Here is a 20,112-nt window from a genome sequence, read left to right as displayed (position 1 = left end):
AGTGCTGACAAGGGGAGGGGGGGGGGGAGAGTAGCTGGTCAGGGGTAAGCTTGTTCAAATAAGTGGGTCTTTAGCCCCTTCCTAAATTGGGCTAGGGAGGTGGCTGAGCGGAGCTCGAAGGGCAGCGCGTTCCAGAGGTTGGGGGCTGAGATGGAGAAAGCCCTCCTGGTGGTAGAACTATATTTCGCCTCTGGAACGGTTAACAATAGCTGCCCTGCTGATCTGAGTGTGCGGGGCGGATTGTACGGAGAGAGGCGGTCCTCCATTAAACTAATGATGAAATTTAAATTATTATTCTGGGAAATTGAGAAATACCCACTTTACTTAAAAAAGAAGGAATACCAGAAAAACCTGTTCTTAGCAAAATGCAGGTGGCTTTCATATTACAGTCCTAAGGGCCGAAACAGACAGCCTGTTAAAGCCTGCTTCTGGGCATCTTGGGAGCACAGCATTTACACCCCCCACATTCTGAAACTCCCCGGAAGCCAGCTAGCTTGAAGACAGTCTGGCTGCATGGCATTTGCATACTGCATGTCGCCGAAGCATCTTGAATCAGTCCTGGGGCTACAGCAAGGCTGGATAAAGGCAGCCCTTTCCCAACCCAAATAGGAGCAGATCTTTTCTGCTCCTATTTGGGCTGGGTTCAGGGCAGATTGGGCCATGGTGTGTGTTTGCCATGGCCCCAATGCATCTTCGACAGGGGTGGTTTCAAGCTGCCCCTTCCTGGCCGTCTGTTTCGGCCCTTAGCAACATATGAAACTATTACAAGATGTATTTAAAGAGCGATTGAAGAAAACATATGACAACTGTAAAATATGAATTTAATGTGCAATTGGTTTATTTATTTATATTATATATTTTACTTTATTTTATTTTGGTTGTACTTCGAGTAGGCTTGAATAGAAAGTTTTTTCCCCTCAGACTTCTGCAAGGTTTAGAGAAAAGTGAAAAGAAGATGGCATTGTTGTCTTTTTGGATTCTCTTAGCTGATCAAACATACAGGAGTTCAGTTATATCCCAGTATCACGGGATATTCCTGTCTATTTCTGTATAAAAATTGCAGTTTTATAAAACATCTCTGTGGCACTAACAAGAGCACTAAAGAAAGATCTAACACCTAAACAGTATTATCTAGATCCATCTCACTCTGGCTTCAGGCCTGTTTATGGAACAGAGAGAGGTTTGGTGGATGACCTACGCAAAGAAGTTGACAAGGGAGTCTGGAAGTTGACTGGGAAATGTTAAAGTTGTCAGAGGAGTGTGTCCTTGTTGATTCTGCTGGATTGCTCAGTGGCTTTCAGTACCATTGACTATGGTACCCTTCTTGTCCGCCGTGCTGTAATGGGAATTGGAGGCACTGTTTTGCCATGGCTCTCCTTGGAGGGGCAAACCTAGAAGGTGGTGCTGCAGAATGCCTGTTTGATACCTTGTCCATTGGTCTGTGGGGTCCCTCAGGGCTTGGTTATTTCCCTCGTGCTATTTAACGTATATGTTAAACCACTGGGAAGGGTCATCGGGGATTTTGTGCCATCAGTATGGAAATGACACCCATTTGCTGCTTTCTGTCACAACCCAGGGAAGCTGTTTTGGTCCTAAACTAGTGCCTGTCATCGGTAATGGACTGTATGATAATGAACAAATTGAAAATTAATCCAGACAAGACACAAGTGCTCTTTGTCTGTCAAGACAGATCTGAAAATAGGAATTGATCTTGATTACACTTCCTCTGAAGACACAGTTCCACAAATTGAGTGTGATCCTGGGTGCATCCCTGAGTCTGGGAGCTAATGCTTTGGCAGTTGCCAGGAGTACATTTGCTCATTGAAGGGCTTGTGCACCAATTATGCAGGTCAGATCTGGCCACATACATCATGGCTCAGTTATATCTGGCTTAGATTATTGTAATGCATTGTATATGGGGTTACGTTTGAAGAGTATTTGGAAACTTCAGCTGGTCCAAAGAGCTGCAATCAGATTGTTAACTGGGGCTGGTTGTAAGTGAGCACATAACTCCCTAATTGCAACTACTCCTCTGGCTACTAGCCTGTTTCTGGAGTACACTATTCAGAGTACTGGATATGGCTCCACAATTCTGGAGTACACATTTCAGAATACTGGATATGGCTCAAGTTCAGATTATTTGGACTGTATTTTTCATTACAAATCTCCTGGTGTTTTGCGACCATCTGGAGAGGCGGTTCTCTTTATTTCACCGCCCTCACAAGTATATCTGGTGAGAACATGGGAGAGGGTGGCTGTTCCCATACTCTAGAACTCTATTTCCACAGATGGCAGACTCACATCCTCCTTGCTTTCTTTCCACAGACAGGTTAAAACTCTTTTGTTTCACTGAGTGTTGGAAGGCTGAATTACATAAGGGGGAGGGGCCTTGCATAATGTGTGGATTTTTTATTTGCTATTTTTCTTTTAATGGATTATGTTTTTAACAGGTTTTCATTTTTTGACAGTTTAATTAAAAATTTTACTATTGTATAATGTGAATTTTTATCTAACTGTGGTATGTCACCTTGAGTTCCAAAATGGGGAACAAGTGGGGTATAAATGATTACAGTAGCAATAATGACCGTTGATTTGGATTTCCTGCATGGCAGGGGGTTGGACTGGATGGCCCTAGTGGTCTCTTCCAACTCTATGATTCTATGATTCTAACTACAGTATTGTATTTAATTATGTGCATATTCATTAATAATGTTTATTTGCATGTATCACCTAGGCCTTAAAAGACAGTACAGAAGTAGAAATTGTAGATCAGAAGATGAGGAAAAGGGTAGAACCAGAAAAATGGCCAATTCCAGGCCCTTCTTCACACAACCTTCCACAAACAGACTTTTCTCAGCTTATAAACTGCCCTGAATTCATCCCAGGCAAAGTGTTCGGTTCACATACTGGTAAGGCTTTCTATTTTCTTTTCCCTAACTAACTGTTATGCTAAATACTTGGACCTCTTGCTGGCTGATCTATAAATTGCTTTTTTGTACAAGAGGCCAGAGCCATGTTGCTGTTACCAGTATATTGCATAAATTTTTGAATACAGTTCCATCAGTTGTTCCACTTCCGTTTTAGAAGGAATGGAAACTGGGAAATAAATTTCATCTTGCTGCCAAGGTTAAGCAGCACTGCCAGCTCTGGGGCCAATTTTGATGCCCTGAGAACTGCTGTAGAATGCACTCGCCACAAAATCAAGTAACAAAATCAATCACTTCTCTTAAACAAGTTCATCATTCTCCCCACACATCATTTTTATTAAACGAAGACTCTTCATCTTGCTTTACATGAGAATCATGCTTTCTGAAGACTTGCAGAAGTGTATTTCTTCTTTTTTGAACACAAACTTTATTTATTTATTCATTCATTCATTTATAGTAGCAGTGTAGGGAGGTCAGGGACCTCTAGAGGCTGAAAACTGAATGGGCTGCAGGTGTCCATGGGCTGCATGTTGTCCCCCACCTGTTGTATGCCTGATGTTTCCTGCCCTTTCCCTCTAGAAAGAGGAAGCAGCATCCTCTGGATCATATGACCAGGATAGAAGGACTGTTTAGAAGATGGAGCCATCAAACAAAAAATATTTAAGGTTCCAATATCGAGGAGACCGTTTTCACTTCAAAGCTCTCCCATTTGGACTGGCATCAGCTCCTCACGTGTTCACAAAGGTCCCGATTCCAATAATAGCGTACCTAAGACAAAGGAAAATGCAATTATTTCCATATTTGGATGACACACTTGTGAAAGCAAAAACAGAGGAGAAACTAGAACAGGATTTGAACCACACAGTAGACTTATTGGAGAGTTATGGTTTCCTAATCAACTATGAGAAGAGTCAGTTAATCTCAACCACCTCATTAATTCATCTAGGAGCTATAATAAACACAAAGATAGCATATGTAACACTGTCAGAGGACAAAAGAATTAGGAGAAGCAGTATTACAAACATTACAGCAAGACTGCAGATAATGACATTTGCAAAAATACTAGGAATTTTGATATCATCCATACAGCTAGTTCAATGGGAAATTCACCATTACAAAGCACTGCAGGCATTACTAAAGCCACATCGGTGAGCCAAAACATCTCGATATTCAATAATGATTCCAAGTCCTGTAAAAGAGCATATGGTATGGTGGATAACAACAACAAAAGTAAACAGGAATACAGTTAAAATCACAGAATGCACAAGAGTAATCACAGATGCAAGTCTGTCAGAATGGGGGGCACAGCAGGAATATATGTCAGCTCTAGGAAAGTGGACACGACAAGACAAGCAACATAGCATCAACTACTTAGAATTAAAAGCTACCTTTTAGCTTTACACAGATTTATGAGTTGTATTCAAGGTCATTATGTTCAAATCTGGATGGACAATATGATGGTAAAAGCATACATAATGAAACAAGGTGGCATACACTCCAGAAGTGCCATACACTCCAGAAGTGCCATACACTCCAGAATCAAAGCTACTATTCAAATGGGCAGAGAAGAATTTGCTGTCACTAACAGCAGTGTATTTGAAAGGAATGTACAATGTAAGAGCAGACTACTTGAGTTGCAATACATTACATCTGGGAAAATGGGAATTATACACCATGGTTTTCAAACAGCTCCAGGAAAAATGGAGTCCATTCAAACTAGATCTTTTTGCAACAGGAAAAATGCAAAAAGAAGGAAATGTTATTCAATAGATGAGAGCAGAGAAGCAGAGGCACATGATGCTCTGGCAAAGAAATGGCCCAGGGGATGCCATTGTGCATTCTTGCCAACTCAAATAATGCAAAAAGTTCTAAGAAAAATATAGGACAAAAAGACCACAGTGGTGTTGATAGCACTTTACTGGCCACAGCATCCTTGGTTCCCTCTGATACTCCAAATGGTAGTGGACCAAACACAGAAACCTCCATGCAGAGCAGACTTGTTAAGTCAAAGGCCAATTCTACATCTGAATCCAGAATGACTCAGTTTAACAGCTTAGAAATTGAATGTCAAAAATTAGAACGAATGGGCTATTCCAAGGAAGTAGTAGAAACAATGATGGTATCCTGAAGAGAATCCACAACCTCATTATATGCAAGAACATGGAGAACTTTTGGGAAAAGGTATACAGATAAAGACTTACAGCTCCGTGACATAAATATCAGACATGTTTTACATTTTCTTCAGGATGAATTGCAGAAAAGTCTTAAGACCTAACACATTAAAGAGACAAGTGGCAGCACTGTCCACAGTCCTTGAATTTGACAGAATACCTGTATCAAATCAACAACACATGAAGCATTTCTTAAGTGAAGCAACACTAAAGTCATATCCAAGAAGACATAGGTTGCTATCTTGGGATTTGAATTTGGTACTCAGTAGACTAACTAAACTACCATTCAAACTTTTAAGAGAAAAAGGTCACATTCCTTGTGGCCATTACACTGGAAAAAAGGGTATCGGAAATATTGGCCTTAAATATAAAGTCAAATTATTGCAAAATTGAGAAAGAAAGAATGGATTCGTCATTCTTACCAAAATGTCCACACAGGTTCATGATACCAGAGGTATTATATCTTCTAAATTCTTTCTCAATTCCAAAACATCCGGAGGAAATTAGATGGCATATGTTAGATCTATGTAGAGCCATAAAACAATAGTTAAAAAGAACACAGAACACAATTTCCTGTAAAATGTAGTCTCTGTTTGTATCCTACAATCCTCATGCAATAGCGCAAAAAGCATCGAAAGTAGTTATTGGAAGATGGATAAAAGCATGCATCTTACGATTGGGAAAGTTGTAATGACCAACTCCTGTCTGGCCACATTCAACAAGATCTATGGCCACAACTTCAGCAAATTCAGTGTTGGGATCATTGTCAGAAATTTGTGAGGCAGGAGGATGGGCAAAGCCAATCACTTGTATAACACTATATAAAATAGACAAAAAATATCAATCAGCAAAAGCAGCATTTGGCAGAACAGTGCTGCAGGCAGTCTTTTCAGCAAAATAATCCCACCTACAAATAAATGGGCTTGGGTATATCCCAGTAGTAGTGCATTGCTTCTCCGGGCCATTCTGTGAAGATATACTTATGAAGATTCATTCAGGGTACTGCACCTAAGGCAAAAAGAATGGAATGCATAGATATAGGATGAGGGACACCTGGCTGAATGAGACTGCGTGTGAAAAGTTTCTAGGAGTCCTAGTAGACCACAGGCTGAACATGAGTCAACAGTGTGATGCAGCAGCTAAAAAGGCCAGTGCGATTCTAGGTTGCATCGATAGAAGTATAGTGTCTAGAAGGGAAGTACAGTAATGGTATAGTAAATCAATATTAGTACAAATCCCCTTGATTCTTGATCTACCTCTAAACGGGAACTAGCAATTTTATTTAGCCTCCTGTTCTTACTGTACTTAGAAAATAAAAGTAATGTCACTGGAAGTGGTTTTGTGAGGAACCAGGTCACAACAGATTCAAGTCTGACCAGTTGAAAGGCACATTGCCAATATACATTGGCTGGTTGAATGGTCTTTCTCGGAAGCAGTACAGTTTATCAGTTGACTGTACATTGCAGCAGTTCATCTAGTTTCTCAATCATTCTACCATATATTTTGAAAACATTCACATGACAATTATTACTATCAAGGTACAGAATCTGTTTGGTAATGATTGGACTAACAGGTTAATTGGTCTTAGGCAGAATGCTTTTTTTCTGTCCAGAAAAGTGAACAATCTAGCCATCCTCTCATTCTTTCATTTTAGTGACATTTTTAAAGCTATCTGAACGCACAAGTGAAAAGACTTAGTTGGCAACAATTGATAAATGGAATTCTATTTATCACTATAAATATCAAAGCAAAGATTCTTTTATAGCATCTTGCAAAAGCAACTAATTAACTCAGGTTCCTAGATGCCAGTTGTGGGTGGGGCTGGCGCAGTGGGGTGCATAATGTGGTGGTGCGAGCTCCTCCCTCTAGCTCCCTCCACGTGCGCAACAAACTTACACAGCCTTGTGCAGCCGAAACAATAACCTTTAATGAGAACAGTCCCTCGACCAACAGTACAACATAAATTCCACCTCAGATGAACTAGTCCAACTTAACACCGGGCTTCCCGTCCGTCTGTTCCACGTGGCTACTCCGCTTTCCCCTCAGCCTCCAAGGATAGGCCCGTGGCTTCCTTGTTGCTCCTTCCGGCGTCACGGGGCCCCAGATACTTCTCTAGGGGCTCTATCTCAGCCTTCTCCTTCTCTTTGGGTGGGAGCCCGGTCTCCCAATGTTCCCCTTTGGGGTCCCACCACTCATCCTCTAAGTCTTTTAGGCTCCTCGTAGACCACTCCTTGGTGTCCGAGAAGGCGAAGTCCCCTTCCTCCCTGGGGTTCTGTAGCCGGACCCCCTCGTGAGGTCCTCGTCTCCAGGCCCGTGGCCTCATCTGCAGGGACACTGGGACACCATCTCGCCTTGGGCTCTTGACCACCTGCTCTTTCCCTAGCTCAGCCGCAACTCCTCGACTGGCTCTTTCGCGTCCTTCCCTCCTCCCTGCACGCCTCAGCCCTTCCTCCTTTATCCCCTTCAGAGCTGTTTCTCCTCCCCCTACCGGCTCCGCCCCGGGTCCTTTCTTCCCTCCCCCTCTATCTCTACCACCTGGCCGCCCTTAGCCCCTTCAGCTCTCTCCTCCAGGGTAAGCCCCTCACTACACCAGTGCTTGAGTATGTTTTCTGTATTATTTGGAGGCAGTTGTATTCCTTCCCACATGTGTTCCTTTTGTTCGCTCCATACTTACAAAGAATTTGGCTTTTGGACTTCATAGTTGTTCCAATGCAGCAGTGGTCATACCACATCTGGGGAAGTACCCTGGAGTCCTGATCACCTTCCAGATTGACAGTGATTTTACTATTTCCTGTTCCTCGTATATGAAGGAACACCTTTAAATGTTCATAGAGATTTTAACTCTATTTGTTTCATATGATGTGTGGGTGGATGGGTAGGTGGGTGGGGTCAACATTATTATGTCTGTGATAGATGGATTTCAGCACGTATAGACTTAGTTTACTTGGCTTGTAGTTCTGCAATTCCAGCAGGTATCACTGAACGCTTGCTTGGGTGGAGCAACATGTACACCATTACATGCTACAGTTGAGATTGGCAGTTGTAAAGTTGGCTGTACTGTTGTTTAAAATGGTAAACAGAAGGGAAATTCACAGTAAATCTGACCTCTTTTTTCAGTTGTGCTGTTCTTTGGCTTGTGAATGGAATGAAACAATTGTTCTATGCTGGGCTGCATACAACTCTTGGGGGGCGGGGGTCAAGTGCAGCCCATCCATTGTAGCACTCATTACTTCCACTATCTTATTTATCTTTGACTGTTACACTGGTGAAGAGATTAATTTATCATATGTGTAATAAAGTGTGAATTTAATGAACTTAATGAAAGATTAATTCAAATAATAGTTTTTCTTACATAAAATCTTAATGTATTCTAAATACAGAAACAATTTTCTCAATTTTAGAATCTGCACCAAGCTCTCCAAGAATCGGAAGTCAAAGTACTAAGAAAAGCACTGAAACAAGTAGCTTTCAAATGATGACTAAAGGGTTATCAACAAGCTTGCCAGATCTGGACTCTGAACCTTGGATAGAAGTTAAAAAAAGACATCGTCCATCCCCAGTCAAATCAAAGGTATTTTACAATCTTTAAAATTCCATGTAGGACGTTATTTCAGGCTCTGTTTTTGATCTAGGAGAGATAAGGCATATGAAGATGACTATTTTTGACATGTCTTTAGGGGGAGGAGGATTGTAGAAAGAAAGAATTTATTTATTTATTTACTTTGTGTATTTATACCCACCCTAAAGCTGAAGGTTTTCCAGGGCATTTTACAAATCATTATCCTGACAGTTCCCTGCTCTCAGGCTTACACTCTAAATACAACAAGGTAAACAGTGAAAAAGGGATGGCAGCAGGGTTGGCATTAAATCCATCATTTGCTGGTTGCTCTTCTCTCCCTCAGAGGGCAAAGCAAATAGGTTTACTTTGGAATAACTATTGTAACCTATATAACCACTGTTACCTGTTTGGTTCCTGCCTGCTGAACCTAATCCTTATTACTTTTTCTTTCTCTACTGTTTTTGTGTGTTTGTGTCCATCTATTATTTAGTTTTAATGAATCACTGGAAATGGTTCACCACAATTATTCACTGTAGTTTCTCAGCACTGCCTTTTTGCCTGGAATCTGTTATCTCAGTATATTAAAAATGCTTGGCAGACTGGACTTGTGAAAATGCTTCAAAATTGTAATTTTGGGCAAGCTGGCTATGGCCTAAAACACATGGACCAAATTATGCGGATTCTGGCTACATTCTGGGCGTAGGATTCAGATGACGCATGCCCCAAGTGTAGCCGGAGGCTGTACCATCCAGAAAGTACCAAGCAATGAAGGAGCAGATAGAATTTGCTCCTTCCGGTGGCCCAGTTCAGGATCATGTCAGCAGCCCAGGTCGGGGCCAGGTGTGTGTGGTTGCTATGGCCCTGGTGTGATACGTGCTGGCACCACCTTTTCTGGCCCATAATACATTTGACACACTGCATTTGAAGCATAAAATGCAAATATAATGAAAGAATAATTTAATAATGCTCTTTTCCCCATAATAACTTGCAGTTAATCAGTCTGTTAATCTTCTTTTCATTTAGATACTATCTCAGTATTTTTTCAAGCCTAATATATTAGGCTGTGTCTTTGATTCACTGAAGCACTTTTGTAAAGCACTTTTGACTTTTTTCAGGAATCTGTGCCTACTCTTGAGGAAATGTTGGGTCAGCAGCAGTCAGCACTGCCTGCAGAGGAACAAGAACAGGAAGAGCTTGATTTTTTATTTGATGAAGAGCTGGAACGAATAGAAGGCCGCAAGAAAACATTTACAGAGTGGTCAGACAGTGATTCAGATTATGAAATTGATGATCAGGATTTAAATAAGATTTTGATTGTAACACAAACACCACCATATATGAGAAAACATCCTGGAGGGGATCGTACTGGCAACCATGTGTCACGGGCAAAAATTACATCAGAACTTGCCAAAGTTATTAACGATGGCTTGTACTACTATGAACAGGATTTGTGGACAGAGCAGACAGAAAATGACTGTGTTGCTATGAAGGTAATTATGTATTTGAACTGTTGAACTGAATATGATTTAATGAATGGATATTTTTCCACAACTCTTTCTCTCAGGGACCTACTTCAGTGGATGAAATTAAATTATAAGGACAGTTTTGCCAGGCACAGATACATTGGAATTACAATGCATAATGCTTTTGTTTGCAAAGAGTGCTGAGCAGTGTGTTCTCTGTGTTCATTTCTTATTTAACACCAGTAGTTAATTAGGACTACATGGTTGTAAGTAAGAATAAAAAACTAGTTTCATCATTCAACAATCAATGAAATCATGCTTGGTACTCTGTCATTTGTAATTCAGTTTTATGAAGTTGCTTTGGCTCAGATGTTTGCACCTTTTGTATTTGTGTATTCATTTTGAATTTGGGCTGTAAATGAATGAAGAAATTGTTCTGCTTGTGTACTGCCTCATTTTTAAAAATTAAAGAAAAGGGGAATAACTTATTGAAGGAGTAAGTCAAATTGAAAATGAGGCACAGAGGTGAAGTAGCCTAGTATCAAGTCTGTGCAAATTTTGTATTAATCTCCACCCACTGTACTTTTATAGTATTTTCATTAAAATACTTAATGTGCAGCCTATGATGTCAAATATGTTCATTGTTGGTGTGGGAGAATATCTAGGTTGACATTTATTTCTCCCTTCATGGTCATGAGCCAAGGAATCAAATAGGTGAATGTTTGCTACTTTGTCTCCTAGAAGAAGCCTCTCCCTAGTTCTTTTCCTGCCTTGTTCAAGAGTGAGGCAGTTTTTCCTCACTCTTGAACAAGGCAGGGTATACCCAACAAGAGTAAGCTCATTAAATCAATGGAAAGTTGGCAAGTCAACAGTTACTAAAACTCATTCAGTGGATCAACTCTATTTAGGACTAACAATTGGGCTTAGAGCCCTTTTTTCCTACAAGGGCTTTTCTTTTTAATTACTTTATTTTCCCTCTTAGTTGTTTTTTCTCTTTGTATCTGCAACAACACCTGGAAAGGCACATTTTCCCCATCTCTGCTCTAAATGATCAGGCTTAAAATCTGGGAATATTTGGGGATCTAGCATTACTCCTTGATGTTTAGTTGGTCAGTTTTGCTTAAGAATACATTTGATCAGCTTCAGCAGGGGTATCATCTATCCTCTTTTTTGAGATATGACAGATGTGAATACAGCAGCACATACTTTGGTCACTACCAATTCATATTGTTCCAGTAGACTCTTCATAAAGCAACCTTTGAAGAGTATTCTGAAACTGTTGCAACTGTAAAATAATGTAAACAGATGCTTCTCATGGGCATTTTTCAGATAATATAATATCATTGCATTACTATGCTTATATCTTATAATATATATATTCTAATATATATTCTTATATCAGTCTTATAAGAATATTTTTATTCTTATTGTACTACTTCTCATTTTATTTCCAGACCTGATTTAAGGTGCTTGTTCTTAACTTTAAAAACCTTAGAACACTTTGGAGCCAGAATATCTGGTTCCACCTCCTCCACAGTCCCTGTGCACCTTTAAAACCAACTGCAAAGACCACTTGTGGACAGTGCGGTGTCTGAAGTTGGGAGAGATGAGGAAGAACATTTCTTCACTTCACTAGATTTGTGCTGATGTGATGCTTGATGTAGCCTCTTTACAATTGTGTAAGGCTCCATACAGACAAGCCAAAATGAAGCTCCTTTGGGCCACTTTGGAGGTATGCCGTTTAAATGATTCATGTGTCCTAAGAGTCCAGAAGCTGCACCAAAGCTGTGCTACAGTCCTTAGGACTGGATCGTGGCTTTGGCATGGCTTCTGGACTCTTAGGATGCATGCATCATTTAAACAGCATACCTCCAAAGTGGCCCGAAGCAGCTTTATTTTGGCCTGTCTGTATAGGGCCTAACTTACGATAGATGGTTACTGAATTTTTTCTCTCCATTCCAGCAAGAAGTTGAAAACTTTAAGAAGTTGAATCTCATCAGTAAAGAAGAATTTGAACATCTTACACCTGATGTAATTGATCCAAATCAAGAACTTCCTGCTAGTCCTTCAACATCTCAACAAGGTATCAATAACATTACCAAAAGAAAAGTGTTTATGCTGAGAACTCTATAATTATTAGGAATATTCTGAACTTGAAGGAAAAAGCTGTCTGGAAATGGGTTACCTCCTATTGCCATCCCAGCCAGGAAGGAGTCACATGACCACACTATTAGCTTCCCTTTATCAGTTGCAAGGGCCTTTCCATGTATGTACTGATGATATGAAATGGTTGGAGTAGTTACTGACATAATAAAAGTTAGTTGAAGGCTTTCATGGCTGGCATCCATAGTTTTTTGTGAGTTTTTCAGGCTATGTGGCCATGTTCTGGCTAGAACATGGCCACATAGCCCAAAAAATCCACAAAAAACTATAATAAAAGTTTATTTTGAAATGACAATAACATCTTAATCATCAGAGAGAGAGAGAGGATACTTGATATGTTACATTTATTAAATTACCTAGGAATTAATAGTGAGTGAAATCTAGTGGAGGTGGCAGGTCTGAGGGCATGGTTACTAGAGGCCAAGCCGAGGATTTACTGGAGTCAAATACTTTGTCACACATCCTCCTCTCTTAACACCCTAAAGACACTTAAAGCATGACAAATGTTTAGCATGTAACAAAATAGTCTCCTACCTTGGAATGAGTGTCTGCTGTTATACTCAGTTCTATGTTGTGCCAAGAGAAAAACTATGTGGTCTCCACCACCCTTCACAGACATCTGGATCTTCAAGTTAAAGACACCACCTCTTTAATTAACACTTTGTTCTCAGATCTTTTAGACATGGAGCTTGTGTTGTCTTTTGTATTAAAGCTCAAGACAATTCAGGAATGTGTTTCAAGTATATGGCATGTAGCTGAAGTGAAGAATGCTTGCCTAACTTGGTGAAGAATGGCTGCATGCTGTTGCACTTGACTGATGCCATGTTGTGTTGTTGGAGCCGATTGTGAGATTTTGTAAAAGCTGGTGAATCTTCTTTTTGATTTTGAGATGATATTGAAAACAGTCCTGTGAGTATGGAGAGGCAGACCCCCAGGCAATGTTGTACAAGTATATGGCATGTGGCTAACCTGAAGAACAACTCCCAATCTTGTTTCAGAACTAGAGATAGAAGATTTCTGGAAATTTTGAATTCATGAGAAAAATGTTTCCTTTCTTTTTTTCCAGAAAAAAGGGGGAAAATTGAGGGGAGGGGGAATGGAATATATGTAATATTATTTCGTATCAAACCTAAACTTAGCTTATTTTAGTAATATAAAAAGCTTCTTTGATAACATATGCAATCAGACTATTTGGCTTAGTTTTGAAATTTTAAAATATAAAAGGCCAAAATTGTGACTATATCCTACATTAACAAACGCACAGAGAGAGAGAGAGAGAGAGAGAAAGAGTTAAACTATGATTTGAACAGAAACAGTCTTATACAGTCACAGGTTTAATAACTAGTCTAGCCATGTTTTGGATATAACAACTAATTCACTGATAAAAATTCTATTTCTTTCAGTAGTTTATTATTTTAAGCAGTGATGACCACCCTGTATGTTTCTTTTATGAAGACAGCAGGATGCACTAGATGTAAAAATGCATCTTTGATTTGTGCGTAATATATGCCTACAGTATGCACAAGAGTTGCCATTCTCTAATTCTGTAGATTGTCTTCCATACAGCTGTTTCTTCTGTGCAATTCCTGGCATTTTGAGTAAGTGATACCTGGTCTTTAAAAGTGTTTTACTAATTCCCAAGGAGAAAATAAATATTCCTCCCTCCCTATGTTCTTCAAATTTCCCATTTTTCCCACTGGGAAAAAATGAAACTTCGGGTGGTAATTTTTCCATGTTTCTTACCCACACTTTCATGTTTCTATTCAGAATGGCTGTATCTTGTCATAATGGGCTGTTTCTGTGCTATACTGGAGTAATAAAATTAGTTTGTAAGTTTGAAGAGGCTGATGCATCTGCTTTTGTGGAAATGAAAAGATTGGTGAAGCTGTAGCAACCTAGCAGTGCATTAGACCAACATGGCTTGTCACTAGGCTGAAGAAAAGGTATATAAATACATCAAATAAGTAATAAAATACAGTGCTCCCTCGGGTTACGAAATTAATTCGTTCCGCCGCTCCGTTCGTAACCCGAGTAATTTCGCAACCCGAAAAGGCTTTCCGTTGGCGCTGGAAAGCCGCTAGCCGCGCTTTGCGTTTGAATTTCGTGCCAAAAAAATTTCGTAACCCGAAAAAAACATCGTAACCCGGAACAGTTTTTTCCAATCTAACTTTTTCGTAACCCGGAAATTTCGTAACGCGATCAATTCGTATCCCGGGGTACCACTGTACTCATACCTCGGTTCAGAACAGCTTTTTGTAGTCCCATTTGGATCTGTGCTGTGCTGGGCAAATTGGTCTTCTGGCGAGCTTTATGAAAATACTGTACTGTTGTAGCAACACTTTGGTTATTTATTTATTTTTATTTATTTACAGCATTTATACCCTGCCCTTCAGCCCTAAAGGCTATCAGAGCGGCTTACAATTATTATTATTTTAGATAAGGTTTGTGGCTTCAGCCACTGCTTACAGCCGCCAGTGTCTTCCAATTAAGAATGCTACTTCTTAAAAAACAAGTTTGACTTCAGAACTTTTAGAAGCTCAGCTTTAAGTTTGTGTTGTCTGTGAGAATTGTTTGGAGGTCCCAGGCTCTGTTGATTTGGATGGAATTGCTGATTTCTGCTGCCTTGAGAAACGTCCTGTCCTTGTCCAGGGCTATGAAAAAAGTTTCATTACTTTTCTTCTCACATCTTATATTGGATGTTGGCTTGTTGGCCTTTCTGCCCTAAAAATAGGTCAGTTGTCCAGTGATTTCAAGTCTGGAATTGATCATCCATTTCTGTGGATAACACTACCAAAGTGTTGAGTCTATCATCTGCTATGGTGTTTTGAAGGGAAGTTCTCCTGAGCTGAGAATGTCCACTCTGCTTCTGCTGCAGTTCTTAGAGTTGTGATAAGGATTCACAGCAACTATTTGTTCCAATAAATGTGGGTTTACATATTGTAGTTGCTATATGCCTTCAAGTCATTTCTGACTTATGGCACCTCTAAGGTGAGGAGAGAGTGGGTGGAGAGGAGGCAGAATGGGATGGAAATAGCCACTTTGAGAGTTACCTTCCTTTTTGTGCTGCAGTTCATCCTGTATGCACCTAATCCAGGTCTAAGCCTCATTGTTATTCAGTGGTACTTTACTTCTGAATCAATCAGCATTATTGTTTCCACACTGGATATCTATTTCAGTTAACAATTAAAATTCAAGATCTAAATAATGACCCTCAGCAGAGGTTAGTCATTACTGTGTCTCCAGTTAAAAATAAAGTTAGCTTTAAAAATGGGGTGTTAATTCCTGTTGCCAAAAGATGAAGAGCACTCGTTCTTTCCTATTTGTTGTTATGTGCCATCAGATCAGTTTAATTTTCAGACAATCCTATGAATGAGAGACCTCCAGGAGACCTTATTAGTGAGGTCTTTCAAACTCAGGGTGGTGGCTTTCTTGATTGAGTTAGCCCTCCTGTAATGCAATAAACCTTTTCCTACTGTCTTCCAACTTCACTGAGTTTAGCTGTCATTGCCAGTGATTCATCTTGTCTCATGATATCTCCAAAGTACAATACCCTCATTTTAATTTTTCTGGCTTTTAGTGAGAGTTCAGGCTTGGTTATAGCACAGTAAAGAAATATAAGATGCTACAAGGAAGCTTTGATTCGTCATTTTAATGCACTATGTGAATATCAGATACTGTGAAACAATACAGTGCTTGCTTTAAAATGTTGTCAGCACTTGGCAGCTATTATGAGTAAAACTTCAATCCCATTATCTTTTATAAATTAATGTCCCACTTGTTTTGTTCCATTTATTTAAATCAACATGTTGCATTTTGCATTCAGTGCTGCATTACATAAAACAAAAGTTTATTTGAAAATATATTAAAAATGAAAAGCAATACACAGAATTAAATGAAATGGAGAAATACAGATCCTTTTAAGGTAAATGCAGTGGCTTAGTGGCTAAGATGCCAGTTCAGAAGATCAGAAGATTGGCAGTTTGTGGCCCAAGTGCTGCATGATGGGGTGAGCTTCTGTCGCTAGTCCCAGCTTCTGCCAACCTAGTAGTTCGAAAGCATGCAAATGCGATTAGATAAATAAGTACTACCTCAGTGGGAAGGTAACAGTGTTCGGTGCAGTCATGCTGGCCACATGCAGAAAAATGAAATGCACAGATATAGCAAGGGTGACACTTGGCTGAACGAGACTACGTGTGAGGGATCTGGGAGCCCAAGTAGACCACAAGTTAAACATGAGTCAACAGTGTGATGTGGCAGCTAAAAAGGCCAATGCGATTTTAGGCTGCATCAATAGAAGTATAGTGTCTAGATCAAGGGAAGTAATAGTTCCACTATATTCTGCTTTGGTCAGCCCCCACCTGGAATATTGTGTCCAGTTCTGGGCACCAGAATTCAAAAAGGATGTGGAGAAACTAGAGCGTGTCCTAAGGAGGGCAACTAAAATGGTGAAAGGTCTGGAAACCATGCCCTATGAGGAACGCCTTAGGGAGCTGGGGATGTTTAACCTGGAGCAGAGAAGGTTAAGAAGTGATATGATAGTCCTGTTTAAATACTTAAAGGGATGCCATATTGAGGAGGGAGCAAGCTTGTTTTCTGCTGCTCCAGAGACTAGGACCCGGAGCAATGGATGTAAGGTACAGGAAAAGAGATTCCACCTCAACATTAGGAGGAACTTCCTGACAGTAAGGGCTGTTCGACAGTGGAACACACTCCCTCAGAGTGTGGTGGAGTCTCCCTCCTTGGAGCTCTTCAAACAGAGGCTTCATGGTCATCTGTCAGGTATGCTTTGATTGGGATTTCCTGCATGGCAGGGAGTTGGACTGGATGGCCTTGCAGTCTCTTCTAACTCTATGATTCTATGACCATCAGATCAGTCCTTGGACAATGCTGGCACTTCAGCTTAGTAACAGAGATCAGCACCACACCCTACAGTTATTTTTGAATAGACATTTATGTCAAGAGACTACTTTTATCTTTACCTTTTTAAGATGACCAAAGGTCAGATAAAAGCAACATACTTAGATGCCATCTGTTCATCTTTCTCCTTTAGGTCTAACTGAAGAGCAGGCTTGTAAATTATTTAGTATTCAGGAAATGTTTTCAGCAATGGCTCATTCCCTTCCAACAGCTATGGCTCGCTCACTTCCAACAGCTGTACCTGAATCTCCTAAAGTCCAGCCTACTAGAACACCTAAAACACCTCGTACCCCAAGACTTCAGGATCCTAACAAAACACCCAGGTTTTATCCTGTGGTTAAAGAAGCAAGATCCATTGATGTTAAGGTAACTAAAAATATTAATCAAAAACTTTGGTTGAATAACTTACTGTGAATGTCACCAAAGAGATTAGCCTATGAAACACAGTGTTTAATTCTTGCTATTTAATTTTTTTTCTTCTAAGGTAGGAAATAATACTTTTGAATAGCATGAAATTTTAAAAAATCTATAATGCAATACTTCCATTGTTAACTTCTTGTTAAAGCTAGGTAGTTAGGCAGTCATGCTCAGCTTTATGACCTCATAGTGCATATGATGTACAGAGTGAAATTTTATGAAACTTGACTTTAATTAGGCTGTGATTCTTCAAAAAAGTGTCTCCAGTCACATCAGGAAGATATAATGCTATATTTCACTTTAGACACGAAGGAAAAGAAAAACTCGGCATAGTACAAACCCTCCATTGGAAAGCCATGTTGGTTGGGTAATGGATTCTAAGGATCACAGACCAAGAACATCTTCTATAAGGTAATCTTAATTATTAATTTGCTAATTTAAAATATAATTTGGGGGTTCATAGAATCATAGAATTATAGTTTCATTCCATCATCTTGCAAAACAACAAAAGGAAGGGGAAATGCAGAAGGAATAAGAATTCCCTAAATGTGCCCTAAATTTTTGTAAATGTGCTCATACAGTATATTCATTTTGTACCTGTAACAACAGTTATAAAAGATTTTTGCTAATATAAATAGTTGCCTTTCCCCCACAAGAAAACTTATATGAACAGCAACTGCGGAAATAAAAGTGGGAAAAGTCATTCATGTTGTTATGAAGGATGACTTTGTAGATTGGAGGTAGAACCCTCCCTCCCTTCAGATGTCCAACTGCCATTCCATTGTCATTGAGCATTGATCATACTGGCAAGGACTGTTGTGAAGTTGGAATCCAAGAAAATCTGTAGGCTACATACTAACTTGCCTAAAGACCAACAATATACTATACCTCTGACAATATATGATTGTAGATTTCCTTGGGAGTGAGTTTAGTGTACAGTATAGGAATTGAATGGGAATACCACAAGACAATTGTTTGGATTCAGACTAAATGATGTAATTAAAGTGGGCCCATTTAAATCTATAGGATTTCATTATGACTCAATCTGGAAGCAACATACCTACCCCACTGTGTACAAAGCAGCTACATCAGGCAAGCTAAAACCATAATCTTAAAAACTGTGCTAAGCTATTTGCTCGTACATTTCACATTTTGAATGATGTTTCTTTTATATATGGTAGTTGTGAATAATTTTTATCTGGTTAATTTGCAAGCATTATCTCAATAAACAGTTCTCATGAAAACAGGAAATGATGATCAAACTCTCTGAAGAAACAATCAGATTGTTCCAAAAATATCTGAAAAATATTCTTTCAGATGTATGACTGATAACTAATGTCCTGAAGATACTATCTATTACTACCTTCAGGATTTTGAAAGCCAACTTGGGAGTGTAATTTACAATGCATCTGTCACACAGATCTGTTTGTTTGTAATGCTACCTAGAAAGTTCTTCCATATCTATTACACCAGACCTAAATAGCATTTTCAGTCATGTGGCAACTAGGGAGGAATACCAGTATGGCACACTTGCTTGTAAACAAATGCAGATAAAATCTGTTTGATTTACTATCCATAATTAACTTTTGTTTCACAGGGAGTTACAACCTGAGCCTTGTAGAGTAAGAACATTCAAATGCTGAGAACATTGCCCTACTTGTCTTGGAGTATACTATTTGAGAACACAGACAACAGTCAAAATGTTCCCTGTATGTGGACTGTACATATTTTCCCTCCTATTAGCCTTCTTCTGAAAACTTGGAGGCCATATGCAGCTTTCTGTGATTTAGCATTTTTTGCCACAAATATGCATTCACATACAGACTTGTCACCTGCATTTGAAACCAGTACAGTGATTTGAGGAATAAGTATCACTTGATCATTCACAGTGCTTGAACTGATCTTAAAGACATAAGCTTTGATACCACTATTGAAAACTGAGGTTGGTTCTAGATTGCCTGCAAAAATATATGTTCTATTATCTGTAACGGCAGAAGAAAATTTTGAAGAAATCTGAGAGGATTGTTTCTTATATATTCTGCAGCAGCTCAAATGCCTCACCATTGGAAGGTGCTCCACTATCAGGAAGTTATGGGTGTACCCCACATTCTCTTCCCAAATTCCAGCATCCTTCTCATGAACTTTTAAAGGAAAATGGTTTTACCCAGCAAGTATACCACAAATACCGCCGTAGATGCCTAAATGGTAAAAATTAATATTTTCTGTAAGTCTCTGAAAAATAGTGTGAAACCTATATAGCTTTCTATTCTGGGTTTCAAGAGCTGTAATCTAGTTATTCCATTTTCTCTGTTCATCCACAGTTTGTAGAGTGTTAGCAATATATATCTTGATAAAGACTTTATAATCAAATTTATTTAAGTGAAAAAATAGTGCTAACATACTTGTTACTTTGAGTGAGTACTAATAAGCACAATGTTTATCTACTTGATTGTTTTGCTTTGAGCAGTATGAAAAACAGCATTTCTACCTTTCAA

At 39.4% G+C, this 20,112-nt stretch overlaps 1 protein-coding gene across 8 annotated transcripts in view; it reads left to right on the top strand.

Annotated features, from left to right (window-relative positions):
* The window catches only part of LARP1B (La ribonucleoprotein 1B), a 51,190-nt gene that overhangs the window by 24,287 nt on the left and 6,791 nt on the right, over positions 1–20,112 (top strand). For 4 of the 8 annotated variants that reach the window (XM_042467708.1, XM_042467703.1, XM_042467705.1 and 1 more), the window contains 7 exons: positions 2,735–2,909; positions 8,500–8,669; positions 9,773–10,147; positions 12,083–12,203; positions 17,334–17,566; positions 17,922–18,028; positions 19,662–19,822. In XM_042467708.1, coding sequence (XP_042323642.1) covers positions 2,735–2,909; positions 8,500–8,669; positions 9,773–10,147; positions 12,083–12,203; positions 17,334–17,566; positions 17,922–18,028; positions 19,662–19,822 — 1,342 coding nt within the window. The other 4 variants (XM_042467707.1, XM_042467706.1, XM_042467709.1 and 1 more) reach the window with 4 other exon arrangements.

This window comes from Sceloporus undulatus, chromosome 5 (genome assembly GCF_019175285.1).
Source record: "Sceloporus undulatus isolate JIND9_A2432 ecotype Alabama chromosome 5, SceUnd_v1.1, whole genome shotgun sequence".
Lineage (NCBI taxonomy): Eukaryota > Metazoa > Chordata > Lepidosauria > Squamata > Phrynosomatidae > Sceloporus > Sceloporus undulatus.
Note: the sequence above shows the minus strand (reverse complement) of the source record. Positions and strands in the feature narration are given on the sequence as shown.